We start from the raw sequence: 25,305 nt of genomic DNA, 5'->3' as shown, positions 1-25,305 counted from the left end.
ATCCGCCAACCCGCATTGGAGCAGCGTGGTGGATTAAGCTCTGATCCTTCTCCTACATGGGAAGAGAGGCCCATGCCTATATATATATATATATCGTCTATAATATCTAAGTATGGATAAATCCTCAATTTTGGTATACTAATATTCTTGTATTTCAACAGAAAATGCTTCGAGACTATGTCTGGAAGGCGAATGGCATAATTACTCCAATTACGTCAACTGCACGGAGCGGATAGCGAACGTGTTGCCGACGGACGTGGCTAGTCTCATATACTTGACCGGATACTCTCTCAGTCTCGCCGTTTTATCTCTCGCTGTTTTTGTTTTCCTTTATTTCAAGTAAGTAACTAAAATACTCAACTATAATTGTATCGTGGTTTTAATTAAATATCGACTTTAGATGATTTTTGTGTGATGTCATACAAATACTTTGTCATTCAATAGTACTCGTATCTTAGAGAGGTATATAAGTACTAAGACAAAATAAAGTTAAGTGTAATAAAACCTAAGATACTAAAATAGATAAATACAATGACAACAAAATCGATCACTTTCGTCTTCAAATAGTAACGTAAATTATTCTTAGACTAATAAATAAACGTAAAGACAATATTTAATAGTTATATAGAAAAATACCTGTAAAATAAATTAGTTTGAATTTGCATCATTTATAGGCTTTTAACGATAACCTTTTAGTCCTTAGTAATTATTTAATGTTCATCATTGATCAACGTCACTCAAAACCTGTAATCAATAGCCTTCACTTTATCAGTGAAGGACATGACATCTAGTATAGCAAAAAGAACAAATAATGAAAAAAAAGTTGTAAAAGGAAACAAAACATTAAGTATTTGAACATTAAAAACACCTTTATATATAAAGCAAATTCGTGTTAGTTACACCATTTATAACTCAAGAAAGGCTGGACCAATTTTTATGACATTTGATTTTTTGGATTTCTCTGAGTCCGGAATAGGATAGTATTAAAAATGTTGGAAATTTTACGAAAAAAAATAAAAGAAAAAAAATACAAAATGTTCATGGGTTTCGTAACTGTCAAACATGTAATGTTCATCACGTCGATACGGTAAACTCTCCACAGAAATTAAAGAACGTATTTAAATAAAGATTTCGAATCGTTACGATACCTATATCCACAATACGCGAAAAATGGCGTATTTAGCTCACAAGTCCTGAGTACTGCTTAATTAAACTTAAGTTTCTCCCTCTGCCACACGATGGACCCGGCAACCGCACGGTGAATCCATCGAATGCTAAGAAGTTTGTCTCCCCCACCCTCGTTGACTAATAACTATCTAATGTTACCTTACATTGTAATTAATCAGTGTGACCTCACATAAGAATTATTTTTACCTATTACTTAAGAAATATATACAAATTCGTTTAGGTGCAGGTTGGCTTTTACCTGTCACACTGGTATTAACGTACGTTAGGAACAGTCAACTGTGTATCTATGTTGATTATAAAGATATGTAATAGTGATTGCTCGCAAACGAAAAAAAACCGACTTCAATGACATCGACAAGTAATACAACGTAAGTACACGAACAAATTGTCAATTAATTACGCGTTATCAAAGATTATTCAAAAAGTAGTCATCAGATCTCCATCAAATTTATGTTAATCCACATGACAAGATCAGCTTCTGATTAAAATAAGATTAATTAAAATCAGTAGACTCAACCAAAAAATTACGCAGTATAATACAACATAAGTCAACGAAAAAATTATCAAGTAAATACGCATAATTAAATATAACTTGAAAAGTACTCGTCAGATCTCAATTAATTTTAAATAAGACTATAAAATGACACGCACCACCTTTCGACTAAAAAAATTTAAATCGGTACACCCAGGTAAAATTTCTGACGTAACATACATTTAAAAAATACAATCGAACTTAGAACCTTCTCCTTTTTAGGAAGTCGATTAAAAATAAGATAAAAATCAGGATTCAAGTAAAATAATGACAACAACCTGTAGATCTTCTACACAATAGAGTTTACAATTCGACCAAGGTGACCTCTGTTGTTGGTTGACGTCTTAGGTCTATGTGTGCAATTTACTTAATTCAATTTGTATGAAACTCCTTTGATTAGGGGTCAATTAACCGCCACCTGAGCTCTCGACACGTGCCAACGTCCTATACTAACATATTCATATAGACACATCGATAGGAAACGTTAGCGCTTAAGTTTAAATTCAATTAATTTCTCTACACACAATTCCATATGATTATTCATTTATGACATATTCATAAACATGAACTACATTTGATTTACTTACAAAACATCATCTAGCTTGTTGGCAATTAACAATTTCATATATTTTCTATAACTACTTAATAATTACTTAAAAACATTCACGAAAATAAGTTTAAATTAAGCTCAACTTACGCTTCTAGGTCCCTTCATTTAATTAAAAACCATCTAGAAATTATTTTTTGACATTAATTATTAATAATTTATTAGTAACTAAAATTAATTTTTCATTTACCCCATAAGGTTCTCCCGGGCACAAAATGTAAGTTTAGTCATTAAGAATACTACTTAAATAGTAATTAAAAACTTGTCTCATTTCTAACATGCCTACATAAAATAATGTTCTTTTAGTTTATCTTGCTTTCCATGTATAACTTTGCTTTTTAGAAGTCAGTTGCAAACTAGCTACGCATTATCATTCATTACTCCCTTGATAATTTCATAATAATTATTTTAGTTAACTTCTTGGGAAAGATAAGGCAGAAAAGAAATTGTGGGGAGTGGAATCGAGTGAAACAACGTAACAGTGTAACCGTAACGCTAAGGGTAACGTTTTGCCTTTACAGCGTTTTCAGCTGTTTATGAAATGAGGCAGGAATAAAAGCATACCAACATTTATCGTACCGATACAATAGCAGGCGTCAATATATGTTTTGTTTTAAGAGAAATTAATCATTATAATTTGAATCATTTAACAAATACTAAACTCCAGTCGCTTGTCGAAGCTGACACATACATTTTTTTATGTACGCAACTATAATTGAAAAAAATATTTAGCATAAATTAAGTGAGGTAACTTCAAACCTTATCTGTTAGATATCGTATTATGTTCGTAATTATAAAATATTAAAATTTGGTTTTGCTATATCGCATTTCTCATTTCTCTCCCCTTATACGTCTTCGATTTAACGTGATGTTAGAAAATTTATAATGAAAATAATTTCTCGTATAAAATATAAAGCTTTACGACACTACAGGTCATCAGTATCCCATAAACGATTTTTTTATATAGATTTACCCAGTTACGTTTGAATATTATAGAAAATGTTCAAAGTTTTAAGATTTGTATAATCAGAAATCAAATTTAATTTTCATTTCGTGTTATTGTTTATTTATTTATTTGCTGTAAACCAGTGTGGGGGATTAAGCCATTATAAAGTAAGATATTTTACCAATAATAGGTCATTGACATTTTGTTCAATATAGAATATTATACTAAATAAAATAAAATAAAATAAATAAAAATACTACATATTTATTTATTGTAATCGTGAAGAAGATAACATTTTATGACTTCATCGTTAGTGTACCAACTAAAATAAAGAATGTTCGAATGGCTTTAAGTTTGAAGTATTTATCTCCCATTTCATAAGTATTATAAAAATTATTACATTTCCAAACATACAACGTAATATGATACAACGTAATAAATAATGACGAAATTTCCATTATCAACAAACAATGAACGTCAAATACAAAAGTTGCTAGCGTCTTATTGAGACATTTGCCTTTATCTTAGGTTTTATTATTATGAGAAACTTCGAGAGCAGAATTTGTAGTACGTTTCTTCAATTTCTAAATAACTTATGATTTTTATTAATTTGTAATTTTGATCAATAAGAAATCAATCTAAAATAATTAATAATAATGAAAAACTATACAAATAAATACAACTAACTATACAAAATACGTTACGCAAAAGAAGGAAGCCTTACAGAAAGCCTTACAGACTACAGTCTTATCTACCAATGCACAATGCCTTTTCAGGTCACATTGCAATAAAATTAAAGTATATAAGTATATATAACACCATTTTATATATAACGTTTACTAATTTACACCTATAGCCTTGTACTGTTGTAGTGATAAAACAAAATTAAATTTACCTTAATTGCTCGTTAACATATGTATTAAGCCTAAAATAGCGCGTTACGATTATATTAGCTCTCAACCATTGATTTATAAAAAACCCTTTTAAAAAATAAAACTCTAAGCAATAGAACTGCAAAAACTGTTTCGATATAAAACAATCGTTTGTAACACCCCTTTCAATGTTTCACAGGAACCCAAAGCCTCGAAATAGAATTTCACTTTTAGTTCTATTAAATTTGTGTTTTTTAATTGTTCTTTGATATAATTATGTATTTGTCTATACCATTGATGCAATGTCTACCGTGACTATGAGTTTGCACATATATTTATTTATTTAGTTTGAATAAATTAATAATTTTAAATAAGCTTCTAAAATTTGTTATGCACACTATTTAACATCATAGTTACCTTTTATAATTTTATGTAAATAAAAAAGAATATTTTTAATTTTCTTGTATGGGGTATTCAGAACAATCTCATACGTCTTGCTGCGGTTTCAATAGCCTTTTTATTTGTCATTTATTTATATACAACTCTGCGTTTCCCTGAAGAGTGTCCTAGGCGACACATTGTCTGTCTGACACTGTCTAAATCATCTGCAATAGACGGACTAAGGCCAATGATGATTTATATACGTTTTATTTGAATGTACATTCGTATATATCAAATAAATTGTAGCCATATAAGTATATTATTTACCTGTACATAATATGTAAAACAGACATTAAGATTCTTATATTAGGAACAGACGATCGTGCGTATCTGTTGCATATATTTATTTATTTTAAATAGCAATTCGTTTAATAAAATTTTCCGGACCGGTAGAACCGGTATTAAACAGTTTTCCCGGTAATTTAAATACTTAATATGCAGATGCCATCTAATTAGCAAATGATACGTAATGTACAGAATCTGCAATTATTATAATTGTGTTTCTTGTTTCAGAGATCTGAGATGTCTTCGTAATACAATACACACTAATCTCATGTCTACTTATATACTATCGGCTTGCAGTTGGATCTTAAATTTAGCTTTACAGGTAAGTTTTATTATTATGGAATATACGATTACTCGAGTTATGCGCTTAGCAACATTCATATTTATTTATATAGATAATAATAATGCTTTTCTTTATTTTTTACTAACAAATATGATTCAAAAATACATATTAAATTCAAACAACAACAATATGGATTTAAATTTATATTCGTATTTTGTAAATTAATTTGTGCACATATACTACACTAAATGTCACATTGATATTTAAGACTACTGTTACTCATAAAATAATTTCGTTTTCATTAAATAGTATTTATTTGCTAACGCATTATTAATTACACCATTACACATTTTGCTGTTACATTCCTATACATTCATAGACAGTAAACATGATTGAAAACAAAAAGATGTGTGTCATTACTTTGAGCGCTTATTACAAGAGAACCACTTTCTGCACAATAATTCTTATCACGGGAAATATTTTCCGGGAAAAGGTACAAAAATCACAAGAAAATATAAAAAGTATAGAACCCCCGGACACAATTCAACGTTGCAATTTCTTTAAACTTTTAAATTTAATAATAATAATAATAATGTTCACAACTGGTTATTATTTTATTATTATTATTATTTATTTAAATTCACATCCCGAAATTTCAAATATTTTTCATTAATAAAATGAAATACTTATTTTAAAAAAACCTTTTGATTAACATATTAATATATGAGAAAATACACTAACTATGTATATTAGGAACGATTAGTTTAACATAGCGTCTCGTCAATACGTTAATAAAATAACGAAATTTTGTATATTTCATATCGTAATATGATTTTACATAAAAGACATTTGGATGCTAAATTAAATTTATTCATAAACACGCTCTATATATACGTTTCATATGAATTTCATATCGCCTGTTGACATCGAATATTGAAAATAGTAAAGAATGTTAATAATATTTTTTTTAATAATGAGTATTTCACATAAAAATGTGTTGTGTGATATATACGTACTATTTGTTTAGCCAACCTTTTTTGTCAAAGTATGACAATTTCATTTACTGTTTGACTACCAGCCCGAGGCCAGAGGCATGGTAAAATTTATTCCTAAGCATTTAAGTTTAATATACATAGTTATGTTACAAGACACGGGTTCTGTCACATAAATTTTGACTTATATTTGCATTTCTTTCATGATTTATTTGATACTATCTGTGCTCGCGAGTTCGCAGTGTTATAAAATAAATAAAATTCTAAAATAAAAGTAGCCTAAGTTACTCCTTACTACAGCTATCTGCCAGGGAAAGACCCGTCAAAATCGGTCTAGCCGTTTTAGGGATTAGCCGGAACAAACAGACACACAGACACCAACAAAAATTATGAAATAATTGTATTTTGGTATTATATGGCGTGTATACATCCATATACGCATTTAGTAAAAAGCGGTTATTTTAATATTACAAACAGACACTCTAATTATATTTATTTGTATAGATTTTAAAGTATATAATTAATATTACTTCTCTCATAAACGGAGTAATTAAGATATATTTCTACCGGACTTATTAATCCTAAAATTAGCCCATTAATATTGTAATGTAAACATAATGTAGAAAAAGGTTAACACTTTTAAAAGGTTAACACAAAATGAAACGCTAGGCTTAAATGTGAATGTTTCAGTAAAACACGTCTAAGAGATTGTATCATGAATATTAAAATGAAACATACGTTTGAAAACTGCCTTTTTATCACTTTTGACTGAAATGGAAGTCGAAGGTTCGTAATATATTTCGAACGTAATGTTACACGTCCAATAAAATTTACATAATACCAAAAAAAAACGTATTAAACACATTTTTTAGCCCGATGTATTTTAATAAAAAAGTAATTATTCACTGTATCATGTATATTTATTTATCATCATCATCATCATCACTTCAGCCCAATACACTCCTGTTAATTTATTCATTCAAAATATAAGTAAACTATAAGTATTTTGTCGTAAGAGACGACTAAAGGATAACAAGGTTCCACTACCACCTTGGAACTTAAGAAGCCGACCGATGGTGGGATAACCATCTAACCGCTGACTTTTAAACACACAGGCCGAAGACGGGCATCAGCGTCTAAGGTGCGACAAAGCCAGCCGCCTTGCGGTCACCAACTCGCTTGCCCAGCGTGGTGACTATGGGCAACACACATAAGTTCACGCATTTTTGGCGCGAGCTTGTGGAGGCCTATGTCCAGCAATAGACTGCAATAGGCTGGAATGATGATGATGATGATGATGATGATGATAAGTATTTTGAGGAGTTAAATTGTAAATCCTTACCACCGTTAATGAATATTTTATTTTTCAGAATTGGTCGGATGAAGTGCAACAAGAGCAAACTTCATGCATGATACTAGTGATATGTATGCACTATTTCTACTTGACGAATTTCTTTTGGATGTTAGTTGAGGGTAAGAGATTTATTTGGTATTTGTATTGTCAATTAATAATGTGTAATATTGCTTCTAAGAGGTGGGTAAAAGCGTACTTTTAAAATTACTTTTAATTTTTTTACTATAAATATACTCAGTTCATTTATATTTAATACAGTATTTTCGATACGTCAAAAAGCTACAAAATTGAAAACTTAATGATTAACTTTATATACAGTTGTACAGCTCATTAATATATTAAGCGAAATTAATTAAATGATAAATTTAGAAGTTGTTAATTAACAATCAAAAATAAGACCGAATACCCGAGGGTCGTCTAAAGAATCATGTAATATTTGAACATGAATAACGAATAATTGTTATTTATTATAAGTAGGTAACTACATAACAGTTGAACTTGAAAGTTGAAAGTTATATAGGTAGCTTTATTGAAATTTAAAACGTATATATTCATAAATATATACAATATATTCTTACGTGAGTTTTAATGCATAAATTTGGTAAAATATAAAATTAAATTACTCGCCTTGAAATAAAAATAGTCAAAACAGACAATTCAGTTCACAACACACTTCACTTCAAACTTCTGAAAAAGACATCCTCGAGCACAGCCTCAGGATGGCGATTCACCACAGGGATGCCGCCGTCATTGAGGGTGTGCTCGAAATGTTAAAATTGTAGCACACCTTACTTGTATGAATAAATTGTAATCTAATATAAGGAAAAAACTTAGGAGTAAGTAAAAAAAAAATCAGTTCACATTCGAATAATATTTATTTTAATTAAAATATTAAAAGTGAACGAAGCGTTTTCTTTTCTCTAACGTATAGTTTTTTTTCCTTTTACAAGAATAATTCGATTGTAATTAAAAAATTATAATTAAAATCTTGAACTATAATGCTATGTGAGTATACTTTCAAAACTTACATTGATATTTCGGCTGTTCGTATACAGTAAAATATATAAAAAATACCAGACATTGAGTCAAATAGATAGTCAAATAAATATACAAATAAATGAATCACTCAACTAAAATACCTCAAAAATCTATACGCATATACATTAGAATACCTTACTTACTTCATCCTTTTTAGATATTCTATAGCGACGGTATTTTTTTCAAATAGAGGGATTGAACCTCAACGCCCCTTCTGAATCCAACCCTTTTATATACACTTATTTCCCTTTATTGATATCCAAGATATTTCAGTTAGAATTTTTTTCCTAAGCTGGCTCCATTATTTGGAATAAATATTCGGCAAATTTATTACGCATTTGAATTTATTTTACCAGATATTTTTACCTGGTAAGCAAAAAAGTTTTTTTTGTACTTTTTAACTTTATTGCACTACCAAAAAATAGTCTATCTAATATTACTGTTTCAAATATTTCTAAATTAGATACTTGAAAATTTTTCACTACTTAATTTCTTTTTAAGCTTTTATTTTATCATAGAATCGGTATAAGATTTGCATGAAACTACCAAAAAAACAAAACTAAATAATTTATATGAGCAACAGAAATATAAAATGCTAATTAGTCAAGTTTAAATTTTCAATCCACTTTTAAATGTTATTTTATATATTTACAAATACAAAATACGAGAGCTGAAAGAGATATCTTAAACGATATTTTATTTCTTGCATTATGAATAACTATTAAAAAATATGTCCATATATACCTACAATACGATTAAAATATCAACTAGGACAGAAATAGCAATATTTGGTTTCTCATATAAATTTGTAATATAAATGTACCACAAAAATATTATTAAACATAAGCTTTAAGATAGTTACAAATTTATGAACTACATATACTACAACATAGTGTATATTCTGCGTATTACATTTACACTATTCATACTTTAATATGTTAAATATAAGTATTTTAATATTTCTAGGTCTGTATTTGTACATGTTGGTCGTCGAAACGTTCACCGCAGAGAACATAAAGTTGAAGGTCTACACAACAATCGGATGGGGTAAGTGAGCCACAGATCCTTTAAATCTAATAAAGGCTTGCCAGGATAATGATTCGTCAACCAAATCGCGATATTTTGATATAACTTATTTTATCTATTAAATTTCCGTAATTAAACTAATATAACTATTATTCCTTCTGAAATAATACATAAAAATTTATCGATATCTCTATATTCTATTATCTTACTGCGCACGTTGCTACACTTTTTTTCATCTCTTTTTTATTTTTTATTTTTACCAACTCAAAAACCTTTGTTGACTCAGGCACAACACTTTACTGAAGATGATATAATCAAATGCATAGTTTACGATGTTATAAAGGACATACAGACATTCATTCATTTATATATATATATATATGATATAATATTATATAGAATCATTTTTTCAAATGGGTCTAAACCGTTTTATGGTTAATTCTCAGATCTTCAGCTATATCGAAACTACTTAAATATCACCTCCAATTTTTCAAAAATATCGTCACGTTTATCCGTAAATAGCTGACCAGAGAGATATGCGTTTTTGATATCAAATTTTTCTGATTGAAAACGCTTAAACCAAATTTTTGCTTCTCTTACTGCTCAGGTGTTAGGTTCATAAACATTACAATTGTTTTGCGCGGCTTGAGTCGCATTTTTCCCTCTTTTAAAGCAAAACTTAAAAATGTACCGAGTTTCGTTCGATTCACCAATTTCGGCGGACAGGAACACAAATGAAAAGTGGCGGGAAACTGTATTTTACTTTCTAATTTCATTTTCAAATACCACTTTTTCATGGTATTAAAACTAATTAGTTACAATGAATGAAATAAATAATATTTTAATGCAACTTTCTACTATAAAATTCGAAAAGGCTTTTTTTCCGACCCAATATTAAAAAAACACTGTTTCTTAATGCCGATACGATTTTATTTGTTACATTTAGTAGATAGCTTAAAATAAATAGGTAATACGTTTAATATCTAATAATAAAATTAAAACATTAAAATTACTGCTAACACATTTTAAATATTTTATAAATGTCTAATTTTACATTATTTTAACAAGAAAAGCCTGTATATTAAAATTCCACAACACCATGTCAGCTCTTTTTGTCTAAAAAGTCAAAGGGTTGAAATTAATGTTGAATATTTCATCATAGCCTTTCAGAGGTCGGCTACTTGTTCTATTAAATGAAAATTTCCTATCTTATTTAAACATTACTACAACTAAAACATACAACTTTTAACATTTTTTCTTGAAGATAAACTTCATTAAAAACTTATTTCACGAAAAATTATTAGAAATTCGCAAATACATATAATAATTTTATTTAATTAAAATGTTAACTTACATAATTAGGCCCAGAATTGTTTCCTTTTCCTTTACGATATTGATGTACCTATTAATTTGTTCATAAGTAGAACAGTGACTTTCGTATATTTTTTCCGTATATGGTTAAGCCATATCGATAATGATAATAAATTTTTCTGTGATTTAACATAATTACAAGCGATAAATTTCTAACACATGTCATGTTTGCTTACGTCAAATTTCTAAGTATACTGACCAAAAATGGTATAGGATTATTTATTATTGAAATCAGCCATTATAACTTTTATAAAACAGGTGCTCCCGCTATCTTCATTATTATATGGGTGATATGTCGGTGCTTTGTCTCGGTGGTGCCAACTACAGGTCCTGATGGGGTAAGTCATGTTGAAATACTTATTCCTAATTTTTGATATCATAAAATAAATTATAAAATAACAATTATATATTTATTTCTAGTCACATACATTCTTAGTACAGAAACAGATAAAAATGTCGTGACATATTACTTAATAACAGTTCAATTGTTGGTGGTTACAGTGAAGCAGAATTACACATGTAATATATGTAACCATTTAAATTTATTTATTTATTTTATTAAGATACATGAAAGAATATAAATTACAATTACTAATAACAAGGACATCAGTATTGTCGGCATTATCAGTAACTAGATACATAATACATGCGACTTTTCACATCATTCTATTAAATATTAAAAAATACACAGTAAATAAAAATTGTTTCTTCTCAAATATTTATTTAATACAAAATTATGTATAATTATAATAATTATAATCTTGAAACTAAAATAAAATTTAATTTTACAAGCATTACTGCGGTAGTCTATCAGATTTAATATGAAAGGTTCCTACCTACCTTTTTACCTAACGTTGTAATGCCTGTTTATAACGAAACTGTTTTAAATATATAACTAGTATATTTATTATATTATATACACTAAAATAAACTTCCTCCTGACATTCGTCACTAATTGAAGTAATTATCGCTTAGAACACGTAAATAAAAATACGTTCATTATTTTCTATATACTGGAAATTTCCTTGTGTCCAGCCGGTCCAAACTTTTCTTTTTTGTAACACGTATATGTTACACGTGTTTCCAGAACTAAAAGTCCAAAGCAGTAATTCGCAGTTTTATATTCATAACACTCCTATGAAAAAACGTTAATAAGGAATCCTGCATACTCTAAATCAAAAAGAAAAATGTATGTTTTCCCAACAATGGAACGGCTCGTGGGTTTGAACTTTAAATCCTTCTACTTAAAGCGATAGAACTCTTGTACATTTTATAGACATTTATACGACAGACATTTATTTATATGTAAGATGTTTGTACTGATTTACACTTTTAACAACAAATGTTGTTATAATTAATGAAAATTACGTTACAACTAATGTAAAATTAAACTTTTATTTACGTGAAAATTTTAATGTTTTTTTTTTTTAGTAAACGAAGAAGATTAAATGAAAATTGACAATCAAAACATATATTTTATACTCATCAGGTTTTTTACATTATTAAAAATTTACTATAAATTATACATGTAAGAAAATATTTCAATGCAATTTTCATAAAGAAAATAATTAAACATTCTGGGTTTTATTCAGGGATGTAAGTCGTTTCTTCAGTAACCAAACCCTCCTAAAAAGTTATACAAAATTTTTGATGGGAATTTCCCTCCAGCCTCGACCGCTTTGATACTTCGACGCCGTTTCTTAATTAAAGCGGTTAAAAGAAACGACACTGGCAGTGGTAGGAAAAAAGAAACGTCATTTCTAATTTATATTACTTTTATTTTTACTTTATGTGTTTTTGTGCAACTCCTAAGAGTATAAATACAGATTATATCAATACATATTTGTTACTTAACTTTATTTACCAACTTCAAAAAAAGGAGGTCTTAATTCGACTGTTTTTTTTTATGATTTCGATGATTTTTTTTATCGAAACATAAAAAATGCATAATTTATTTAACTATTTTTCATCGACTTACGTTTTATTATATTCCATAACTTTTTACTGAGTGTATTTTTACAATTTCGATAATTTTTTTAATCGGTTTTTTTCGTTTGCACAATTATTGCGTATAGATAATAATTATAGTAGCTAGATATCGTAAATTATTATTATCATAAAGTGTAATTTATTAAATCCATCAATTTTACAAACAACGTTTGCGGGGTCAGCTAGTAGTTTATATAGAGAAGAAGTGCAGAATGCTAATTGATTAAATGATTAATTTTGATTTGATATAAAGAATAATGTATTCAGTTCCTTCATCTACTAATAGATGGCGCTGTGCGTCCGAGTCAAAGACTAACGTATTTAGTTCCTTCATTTACTAATAGATGGCGGCGTGCCGTCTCTTAAATCATGCTGTAAAGATTTTTTACAGATGTACTTAAGAAGAAACTTCTGTTTGTATATTTGAGTGAGTTTCAATTCAAGTTTAAATGCGAGTCTGAGTTTAAAAATACGAATTTTAATATACGAGTTAAGTAAACGTGTGTAAGTAAATGTTTCTTTTTAAAACTAATATTTTTTTTAATTGTGCATAAAAAATACATAAAATCAATAAATAAATAAATAAAATAAATAAATAAATATTTACACAATACACACACGGTCGTCTGTTCCTAAAGTAAGCAACTTAATGCTTGTGTTATAGGTTACAGCCGACTGGTATATAGCTACATATTTTTTTTTCGATAAACATACTTATAAATAATACATATATAAATATATAAATAAATATTTATATTACACCCAGACTCGGGGTGGGAATCGAACCCACAACCCTCGGAGCAGAAAGCAGGGTCACTACAAACTGCGCCAACGGGCTAGTCAATAAAAAAAACATTACACACACCACCATGTAAACATGACACTCAGACCCATATATACTCTGTTGTTTTTTATTATAGAAGTAGTCTTTGACAACAAAACCTTAATAATGTTCAAAGTTATAATTTAAATTAATTTTAGTCGAATTTCGACCACTTGTCGACCACTAGTACGTTTTAAAAACATAGCTCTACTGCTTTTATTCTTGTATTGAAATACCTTAAAAATATACATATATTACATAATATTTTTTTTAATTCAACAAAATAGAATTAAAAAACATTTGGACTCAGAGTCCCTTACTGTTTCAGTATAGATTGATCAGCAGTTTATCTATTATCGTTGGTTATTGTGAAAAAAAATATTGCAACCAAAAAAACTTCTTTTGTATCGATAATAAACGACAGCTCTGCGTAACAGCAGTAGTGCAACTCTGGTGTAGTTGTGCCTAAACACCGGTTTGCCGTTCGATTCCCGCTCGGGATGGATATTTGTATTTGTACAAATATTTCTTTCCGGTTTGGGTCTCTATCACAAGGATGTGGGTCTCCGCACCGTGCCCTCGGAGAGCACATTAAGCTGTCGGTCCTGGCGGTTGTTATTCTTATACATCTGATAGCTATCGTTACTCACAGTAGGTAATATATCTGCCAACTCCCATTAGAGCAGCATGGTGGGTCAAACTCCCGTCCGTCTCCTACATGGAGAAAGAGACCTGAAAACAGTGGGATTTGACAGGCTGAATCATCCAATAACTTCTTACCTAATTATTTCATTGAAGCTAACCACAATTAATCAATGTGAAACAGTTGGCGATCACGGGCGAAGCTAAAATGTGTCAATGGATTCATGAGCATCAGGTGGATTGGATACATAAGGCGCCCGCTCTCGTTGGACTAGCTCTTAACTTGTTCTTCCTCATCAGAATTATGTGGGTGAGTATTATCATTAGTCCCACGAGTATAAAAGTAAGTTAATTTTATAGTAGTTGTTTTTAGTCTATGGGTTATTAATTAAAGTCTGGCACAACCGGAATAGTACCACTACCTCTTACCCCTGTATTCCTGTCTTTAGCTCTATGTTAACTATTCAACTGCCTTTTTACTTGCTATTTGCAATAAAATGAGCTTAGTTAAACTGGTATTATTACGTAGTACAATGGTTACAACTAATATATCTACACGTTGATATGAATGTAAAATTAGGTCTACTCTGTTTTCCATTTTTTTTTTTTCTCCAGAACCCTGTTACGAATATTGATATTATTCACTATAATTTTTTTATATAGAATGAGTTGTTAAATTAAATTTGTATCGATACTGAAGTTTTTTTTTTTGAAAATCAGGTTCTAATAACGAAGTTACGGTCAGCAAACACGTTAGAGACGGAGCAGTACAGGAAAGCAACGAAAGCGCTTCTAGTACTCATTCCCTTACTGGGTATCACCAATCTGCTAGTTCTCTGCGGCCCGAATGACGACTCATGGTTCGCGCTCGCTTTCGACTACATCAGAGCCCTAATGCTGTCTACACAGGTTTGACACATAGTTTTTTACACAACGTACAGTATATTATTTAATACAAATTATATCTAGAATCAATTAAAAGTTAAATAACCTCGGTGTGAAAATCTCAATTAAAACTTTTACGAGGGTTAAACACAAAATATAAAAGACGATGCTAAATCTTCGTAATATAAAAAAATATATATATAAAAACTATACTCATAAAAAAGAATAGTTCAAAATATTTTCCAATTCACGGAACAAAGTACAAATCATTTATTTTTCGACCTCATTCGAATGGCGTGGAATAAGTTCAGGTATTTCTTTGAAACTCCTTCCATTCGTTTGTACTTCGTATACTTATCGATAATCACTTAAAATTGTTGTTCTCTAAAGTTTGTAAATTGTAGCTTTACAATATTTATTGCTCTAGACTGAAGATTAAATTAAATGACTTTCTTTACACTGATGAAATAAAGACTAATCTAGTGCGTTATAAAAAGATTCTTTTCATTTGTTTGTTGTCAAACGAAATTAGTTTTCTCGTGCATTCGAATCGTCACTAAATTAAATACAAACACCCTTCCGTGATAAATAGAGGGAAGGATAGTCTCTAAATAACGCAAATCCGCAAATCGGATCATCTGTCTTAGATCGTCACAGTAAATAGAATAAAAGACGTCTATTTTATTCCAAGTCCAAGAATACACTTGTACGATCTTCAGTCTTCACACAATACTAGTGTTCGTCAAATAGAAGTAGTTCTAGCTGTCTAAATTAAATATAAAATTCTTGAAACAGTTTTAATATACATCTTCAACCAATAAATATTTTATTTAATTTTAACTCTGTTTAATTCTATTGTCAACTATGACTTTCAAGTTTATACATATAATGTTTTGAACGGTTATTAAATACTATAATATATATGATAATAATCGACGCTATTGTATCTTATGCATATCTACATTGTTCTAAATTGATTTGTACTTTAAGTAAATAATAACATGAAGTTTTTTTTTATTATTATTATATTTTTCGTAAATTTTCAAAATATTTTTTTGTATACATCAGACACAAACAGAAAAATATAGAAGTAATAAATAATCGTAACGTATAATTTTACATAAACAAGAAAGACCCGTATCAGATATGCGTAACACAAGAATAAACAAATATATGTTACGCTAGAGAAAAATATGGCTTCATGATCACTTTATCAATTGGATTTACTATTGCTTATGTTCGCAATCAATATAAAATATCTTCCGTGTTTTTCTAAATATTTTTATGTGTATATTTTTCCATCGTGTAGATAACATTATTTTGTGACTATAGGTATGGGTGGAATAGTTTGATAAGAAAAAGAAAATATCATATTTAAAAGTACGGTTTTGTAAATTGATCAACTTTTTAACCAACTTCCAAAAAAGGAGGAGGTTCTCAATTCGATTGTACTTTTTTTATGTATACTTCAGAAATATTGACTGGGTAGACCGATTTTAATAAAAAAAATTTTAATCGAAATGTAATCGAATTGTAACATAAAGTAATTTTGTTGGTAGGTACGTTGACCTTTTCCAGAGTTATAAAAATTTCAAGCTTGAAGTTCTTTTTAACTGTGATAAGTAGTGAGAATGTGATAGAGTATGGTGATGTTGATTTTACACTAACATCACGTGTTTCTCATTAAATATTTACGATACCTCTATAAAAATGCAAATAAAGCAATACTAAAATCCTTTTATGTACTATGATAAAATTTAATTTTAACACGGGTGTTTTATTCTAACATTTAATTTTGTTCATAACTTATGGGCATGCAACGTGCAATATTAAATATTTTGTAAATTTTCATTATACGTGTTTTAAGTTTTAAAATATTTTTCGAACGTTGATTTTTTATCTTTTTGTAATCTTTGCTAAGAATCTTATTATTAAATTTTTTTTAGATATTTAAAAAAACTTGAATACATACTCCATGGTATTTTCTTTGAAATACAATATTCTGTTTTTAAATACATTAATTTAAAAAATAGTTAATTTTAAAATTTTATCTAGGGTTTCACAGTAGCATTGTTCTACTGCTTCATGAACACAGAAGTCCGTCACGCTATACGATACCACGTGGAGAGATGGAAAACTGGACGGACTATAGGAGGTGGAAGACGAAGAGGTGCCTCCTACTCAAAGGACTGGTCTCCGAGGTCCAGAACAGAGAGCATACGGTAAACATCACCTGAAGAAACTGCTTCTTGGCATGAACCACTAATGCAAATTTAGTTATTTTTACCCTTTCTATGACTGTAACAATTCACTATTAATAGACAGCTTATCTAATTTGTTTTTCGCACGAGTAACGCATGATAAATATTTAAAAAAAATCTTAACTGCTTCCTAGTCTGGAATTTATATATATACCAAAATTTGGATCTTTCGCGTATGGACTATGGTATGTACTATGGTCTATGCAATCAATTCTGAAATATTTTCTTCCAAAGTCCTTCAATGTCCAAAATCTGTGCACCGTATATTCTTATAACTCTTTGTAGATTCATTAATTCATTTCCAAATCCATATTTGATCATACACTTTTTCTCATTAGGCTCACAGTATGAAGATTCATGGACCATATACCAGCTATCTTCACTGACGCTTATGAAACCCGCTTTTTGCATTTACGAAGAAAAGATTTTAAAATGGATATAATTTGGATTTGGAGGAGAAAATGATTTCTTTTTTTTTTACTGTTTTCAATAAATTCACAATAAATTGGTGTTATAAGCTTTATTTTTGAATTTTTTCTGCCTGCCCGCTTCTCACTTTTTTGCGTCACGGAATATTGCATGTAAGTTTTATATTTAAGGTAAGAACGTCAACTCTATAGCTTTGCTACTTCGTGCTTTTAGAACATATACAGACTTAATTCAAAAACTTTTGTTAAACATACATTCATCCACATAAATTATAAACAGTACATTAACTGCTAGATTTTATTCAAATAAAAGACTATTCATTGCAAATTTTACTTGTCTTAAATTGTGAATTGAATTTCTATTATTATTACTTAGTATTTTTATCGAAACCAATTAAATAAAATGAGGACTAAATAGATTGTACAGCCACCCTTCGAAGCGGGAATCTGCGGCGTCGGAAACAACAACCACAACACTCTTGGTACCACGAATGTCGCTTGCACCTCATCACGACGGAAGACATCTTCATGCTGTAAGTGTTTTTCTTGAACTCAAACTAATTTTGTTGCCAGACATACTTTTCTTAATATAAAAGGACCGTGCCATTGACAAAGTACATCCTCTTTAATTACCATACTGAACATAATACTCCTATCTGTTTTTTTTTTTAAATTTACAATAAGAGCAGGGTCCTTAATGACTACTGCTTAGAAAAAGTTTAAGGCCCCTTAACTTTTATAATTTAGAATTTGATGAATCGTGCTCTTGCAAAACTGGTTTAGTGATTAAGCCTTGCCTTAGCACATCCAGAAATAGCGATATTATGTTAGATATCTCATATACAAGTTCTATTTAAATAAATACACATACGAACCTAATTTCATTCCTAAGATAACCAACTTAATGTTTGTGTTATAGGTAACAGCCGACTTATATCCACAATTTGTTTTTCATAAATATGCATAAAAATAATACATATATAATTTAATAAAAATAATAATTTAAGCGGGAATCGAGCCCACAGCCCCCGGAGCAGTAAGCAGAACTACTACAAACTGTGGCAACGGACTACCCAAAATTTATATTATTTTATGTCTATATGATCACTATTTGGCGATGTATCATTATCATATTAGCAATTGTTGGAATAATTTCCTTATCTTTCCTCGTGTAACACTGCGCAGGATTACATAACGAGCGGCAGCGCGAGCGGCGATCAGTCGCCGGTGTGAGGCGGGGGGCGGGGGAGGCTCTCGCGCCTGCGCACTCTGCCCGAGGAGGAAGCCCCTCCTGCCTCTCCCGCCTTCACTACCCCGCACCTCTTGACTAAAGCTTCACCAATCTCATCGACTAGCTCCTCGGCTAATACTCCGACTTTGAAATGTTCAAACTACGTCGATGCTCTTACGTTTCATCATTCGAATACTGATATCTGCGCGTCCTGTGACGTTAGAGCGCCGAGTGAGTTCTCTGTGAAAAATGGACCTCTTATGGGTGTTGACCGCATGTAAAATTAATTAAGATCTTTTACGTGTTTTATATTATTAATATCCTTTAAAATAATAACGTCATATGCTAATTTTAATGTACTTGATAAATAAATAAAAACCATTGTATTTTAATTTGATTGGATAGAAATAAAGTCCGCTACTTTGTTTTAATAAAGCTGTTATTCCAAACGGCTGTCGAAAAGAATTTCAGAAAAAAATTATTAAGGTTTCATAAAATATAAAGTTTAGCGTAAGGTATTAATTAACAAATGATGTACAAATACAATATAACAAAGAAATTTATTTTAAATTACAAGTTCTGAAAGTAAATATCTTTAACTATCCTATTATTTTACTATGAAAAGTTATTATAATTATGTATGTTAATTTTAATAATACTATCTAAAATTGTGTTTGAGTGGGAATGGTTTAATGTATTTTACATATAAATATGTACAAAACAATACTTGTATCAGTTAGGGCTATAAACTTTTATGGCTGACGACTGTTATACTACTATAACTGTTGACTATAATGTTAAACCGATTAATCTTAAAAATATATATCTACAAAATTTTAGAATAATATAAACATAATATTAATATTTATAACTGAAACTCACTTAATTATAATAACGGTGTTTTCATTAAAAAATTAAGATAAAAAAAATTTATATGTTAATATTAGTAAACGTAATTAATTATACAGTATAAACTTTTAATAGGCGTAGTTGAAAAAGTTTCAAACTATCTGGACTTTTGAAGCCAATTTTGAAATAAACCATAATGACTATTTATCATTAGTTTAAAAAATACCTGCGCAAAAAAAACACTGTAAAAGATAAGGGGAAAATTCTGGAAAATCTTGTAACTCCTTCTTTGAAATAAAGTCAGACAACTTTTAGTCTTGACAAAATATATGATAAATTGTTATACTAAAGAAAAGTGTTATCCAAAATTTTGTTTGACAGCTTTGTAATAAAAGTTTTGTACTTGTTTATACATACGTGTAGAATCGGTGGAATGAGATTGATAGCGAGTAGGGACGCTGCCACGTATACGCCACCAGAGGGCTTTCGTCAGAATGTACACGTTTTCAGCGCTTTTCTCGCTTACGGCGTAAGCCTAACTTAGTTCACCACGTCAACTTTGTTCATTTAACAAAAGCACAATTCAAAAGTTTTCTGACGTGGAAACACGCGCTTAAAAATAATTAAGTTCTATTCAACATAATTAAATGTTTTAACTCAACCTATTTATTTTATCACATTATATGTAAAAGTTTATGAAAATATATGAACTGTTTAATGGAATTGGTTTATTGGAACTGAATTTGTATATAATGAGGCTTAAATTAATAATTATATTGTGATTAAAAATAAGGTAATAAAATATATAAAGTACTGCTTATATGACTAAGTACAGTTCATTTTTTAATATATTTTCTGAACAGGTTTATGAAAAATTACACCGATTTTATTTTATGGCTTTGTTTCAACGAAACTGTGCAAAACTACTTTTTAAAATGTCCGAAAGCGTTAACTTATATGTGCGAAAATAATTATAAAATTTGTTGTAAAGTCCTAAACGTTGTTATTTTACTATTACGTTAACTTTTGTTACTTTGTCGTTTTGGGTGCTATTTCTAGATTTTACATTTTCCATTATTATTTTCTCTCTCTGTTTTTCATGTTATGATAAAAATATCTTTACATAAATAAAAGCCTATAATAAAAGCATCTAAATGATATTATGCACAGCTAAATAATACTACTTTCAAGCAGTGATGTGTTCCTGTGGTAAGTTCTTCAGAGCTCATCAGGAATTGGGCGTAGGCGCGGCAAAGCGCTTACAGTGTTTCTGTTGTTGCAGGCTTCTATAAGCTACAGTAATCGCTTAGCATCGAGTGAGCCCTGCGCTTTTTTGCCGACCTACTAGTATAAAAAATGTATTTAGATTCGTAAAAAAATCATTTTAGGAAAAAATACAAAGTGAAGAATATTTTGTATATGAACCAGGGTAATAGTTCACGAAGTAAATTGATGTAAATATATTCTTTGGTAATTCCATATAACTCTACAATTCTTCCACGTAAGAATATATATATCATACATGCTTATGATATATATATATATATATATATATATATATATCATAAGCATTTAAATCTAATAAAGTCTTTGAAGTATATAAAATATTTAAACACTAATAAAAATATTCAGTACAAAAAGTAATATATATATATATATATATATATATATATATATATATATATCATGTATTTCGTAAGGAAAATAAAAATTACACAAATTTTACGGGTATAAAATAATGTTTAACTGTATAAAAGATAAAATGAACTTTATATTTCTTATTATAAAGTATAATAAATGTTTAGGTATAATTGCTTATCTACGTCTGTTACTGAATGCCAAAGCTTTGTATATTTATACGTAGCACTAACTTTATAATAGATAAAAAATAAGAAAAGTCGGGAAACAAAACGCTACTGTATAGTTAAAATATATAGCATATCGTTATGTACGAAAATCGTATAAAATATAACATATGTGTAATTATTGCATGTATAACTTACGAGTGAGTTAATGGAAACGTAATGTGAAAATTGTAATAGATATTAAAATAAAATGTATGTGTTTTTTTCTTAAGCGTTTTTTAATGTATGCAGTGAACAAATATTTGTCATGTGGTTTCACGTTTGGACTTTTTATGTGTGCCCAAAGATCTAAATATATCTATTTGAATTACATCTTTAATAAATTATTTGACGTACCATATTTGTTTTATTGCTAAATTTTTCTTATCAGTAATACTCGAAGATAAGAATTTTTTTAGTTCATAGCGTAAAGGTAAACTTCGCAATGAAAAAGGTGAACATTTTGATTCATTTGAACGTATTTATTGTTGTTTTTGTAACGGCAAAACGTAATCGTGATTGCGAGAAAGGCCTAAAATTGAACTGGCTCCATTGCTCCTCGCCAACGATTTTGTACATGTACTTTATTTGTCTTACATTGCCTTATATTAAATTTTTTCCGTTAATCAAGTAAAAATAAAATCACCCTCCCCTTCTCTTCAAGAATTTCGCCAAAAACCTAATCTAATATTCATTTCGTTTGTTTGTCTTTCTGTTTCATCTCATTTTAGCGTGTTTTTCTTGAATCAAAAGAATCTGTAACAAAATTGCATAAAACATGGCACAAAAATACATTATTCATATATATTTAAATATGGTCTTGGAAAGAACAACAGTACCCACTAACAATTCAATAATTGTATAAGTACATGATGCCGGATTTTAGAGACTTTATGGAATTTTATAAAGATTCAAATGATGACAGAGAAAACTGCTACATTACAAAAAAAACTTAGTTTTGAATTGTTTTTATATCGTTAATTATAAATAAATGGTTTATACAGACTAACATTTTTCTTATTTTCCTTTTTCTGCAAAGCACAATAAAATGGTTTTTGTTAATCATGTACTTAAAAGGGTATAATAATAGTTTTATTTGAAACTAGCGGTGCACGCGACTTCGTTCGCGTGGAATTTAACAAAAAAAAGTTATTGTTTAGTTCGCAGAGATTTAAATAAGTACATTTCTAAAATGAAAGTAGCCTAAGTTACTCCTTACTATAGCTATATGCCAGTGAAAGTCCCGTCGAAAATCGGTCCACCCGTTTCAGAGATTAGCCGGAACAAACAGACAGACAGACAGATAGACAGACAGACAGACGGACAAAAATTGTAAAAAAAAAAGTTATTTTGGTATATTTACTGTGTATACATCCATATGCATTGAGTAAAAAGTGATTATTTTAATATTACAAACAGACACTCCTATTTTATTTATTTGTATAGATAATAACGTTATTTAGTTACAAAAGTGATAATGAGAGACGTATACGTTTGGGAAAATATTTTTTTTACAATTCTGAAGTTTTCAAAATTTAATAGAACTGTCTTTCAAATTTTACAATCCATACAAAACGTAAACGTAAAAATATGAAAGCAAATAAAATACGACTGAAATCTGTTTTCTTTTTACATAAAAACGATATTGTCTATAACTCTAAAAAATTTAATTTTCTACATTGAACAAGATTTGGTTGATTATATTCCGTGCATTTTGTCGAAGCTTGTCGGCCGATGATTATTATTCATCGTTGAATATAGTTTGCGGGTTTGATTCCTGCTCGGGATGTATATTTGTATTTGTACAAATACTTCTTCCGGTTTGGATATCTGTCCTTGTGGGGCTCCCCACCGTGCCTCGGAGAGCACGTTAATCCGTCGGTCTCGATTGTTATCATGTACACCTGGTAGCGATCGTTACTCATATTTAGGGAATATTACTGAGTGAAGTGTAGATACCCTGTTACCTAAAATATATACATTAAACTTGGTGGCTTCCCATAAAACAGGCCACAATGTGTATGCTAAACATATATTAAAGTTATTTTCTCACCATTAATATTAATAATTTAATATTCTCTACGTTCCACTTCACGTGAGGTTACAGGCACATTCGAACGAGGCGGTAAATTAATTAAATAATAAATATCAGAAATTATCATACAGAAAAATAAAGAAAATTTTGTTTTCTGATACATTATGAACATCCCTTACCGAGTAAACATTCAAACAACAAAATTGTACAGCAAAATGCTATTGCCTATTAATACAAGTCTTATGTTGCGTGTGTGTATGTTAAAGACATAATAATTGTGTTTGCTCCCAAACGAAAAAAAAAAACGATTTCAATTACATCGACAAGTTATACAACGTAGGTAGACAAAAAATTTGTCAAGTAAATACGCGTTATCAAAGATTACTCAAAAGGTTGTAATCAGTTTTCAATGATATTTAAATATTACCACATGATAAACATCAGCTTTCGATTAAATTAAAAATCATTAAAACCAGTACACCCAGTATAAAGTTATGCGGTATAATACAGCGTAGGTCGACGATAAATTAGTCAAGTAAAAACGTATTATTAGATAATTAGATATAACTCAAAAACTAGTTGTTAGATCTTAAATAAATTTAAATGGAACCAAATGACACAGACCTCAAATAAATTAAATAATTGCCTTAATTTGCCTGCAAACACAATTATTATTTATATAGATTTTATACTTTCAAATACTCTATAGAATTAACGGTATAATTTGAATGAATTTCGCCATACAACGAAGACAACGAAGAGAGAGGAGAAAATAAGATAGTATTTTACGTATTTTGCGAACTTGACCACATTTCAATGGATTCGACAAGGCTCATATTTTCTAGCAAATAAGGTGAAATTGTATTCATTAATAAGTAAAATTTGAGATACATGCTTAATTATTATTATTAGTAAGACATTAAAGACAGATTATAAATTTAAGACAGATGCTTTATTATTATTATTGCAGGAAAAGACAAGCGAATTATAATTGTACGTATCGGCAGTATTAATAGATTTGTAGAATGAGGATTGAAATATTTCAAATCTAATAAAACAAGGGACTACCACTATGATATAGACGCCACGGTGTTTGAAAATTGGTTCTAATTCTTTTTAACTAAATTTGATGAGAATGCAGTTACTGTTTTAGATAATGCATCGTATCGTTCTCAAAAAATTAACAAAACACCTAGTTCTTCTTCACCTACGAACTTCATTTCGCAAAGAAGACATTATTAAATGGCTACAGTCGAAAAATGTTGCTTGTGACGTATCAATGTTAAAGTTGCAACTTTTCAATTCATATAAACTAAAACAAAGATCACTTTGAAAAATTTGTCGAACACATGATGACTTAGTCCACAAATCGTCGCATCATAC

General features: G+C 29.3%; 1 protein-coding gene across 1 annotated transcript; it reads left to right on the top strand.

Annotated features, from left to right (window-relative positions):
• The first annotated feature begins 267 nt into the window (after positions 1–267).
• Positions 268–18,058, top strand: LOC123661727 (diuretic hormone receptor). Its single transcript, XM_045596673.1, has 9 exons — positions 268–339; positions 5,100–5,193; positions 7,517–7,619; positions 9,505–9,585; positions 11,194–11,273; positions 14,574–14,699; positions 15,110–15,298; positions 17,330–17,496; positions 17,874–18,058. Exons 2-9 carry the CDS (start codon positions 5,140–5,142, stop codon positions 17,884–17,886), a joined length of 813 nt encoding a protein of 270 aa, XP_045452629.1. The 5' UTR covers positions 268–339; positions 5,100–5,139; the 3' UTR covers positions 17,887–18,058.
• The last annotated feature ends 7,247 nt before the right edge of the window (positions 18,059–25,305 follow it).

This window comes from Melitaea cinxia, chromosome 17 (genome assembly GCF_905220565.1).
Source record: "Melitaea cinxia chromosome 17, ilMelCinx1.1, whole genome shotgun sequence".
NCBI classification, from domain to species: domain Eukaryota; kingdom Metazoa; phylum Arthropoda; class Insecta; order Lepidoptera; family Nymphalidae; genus Melitaea; species Melitaea cinxia.
This window is presented reverse-complemented; position numbering and strand designations above follow the sequence as displayed.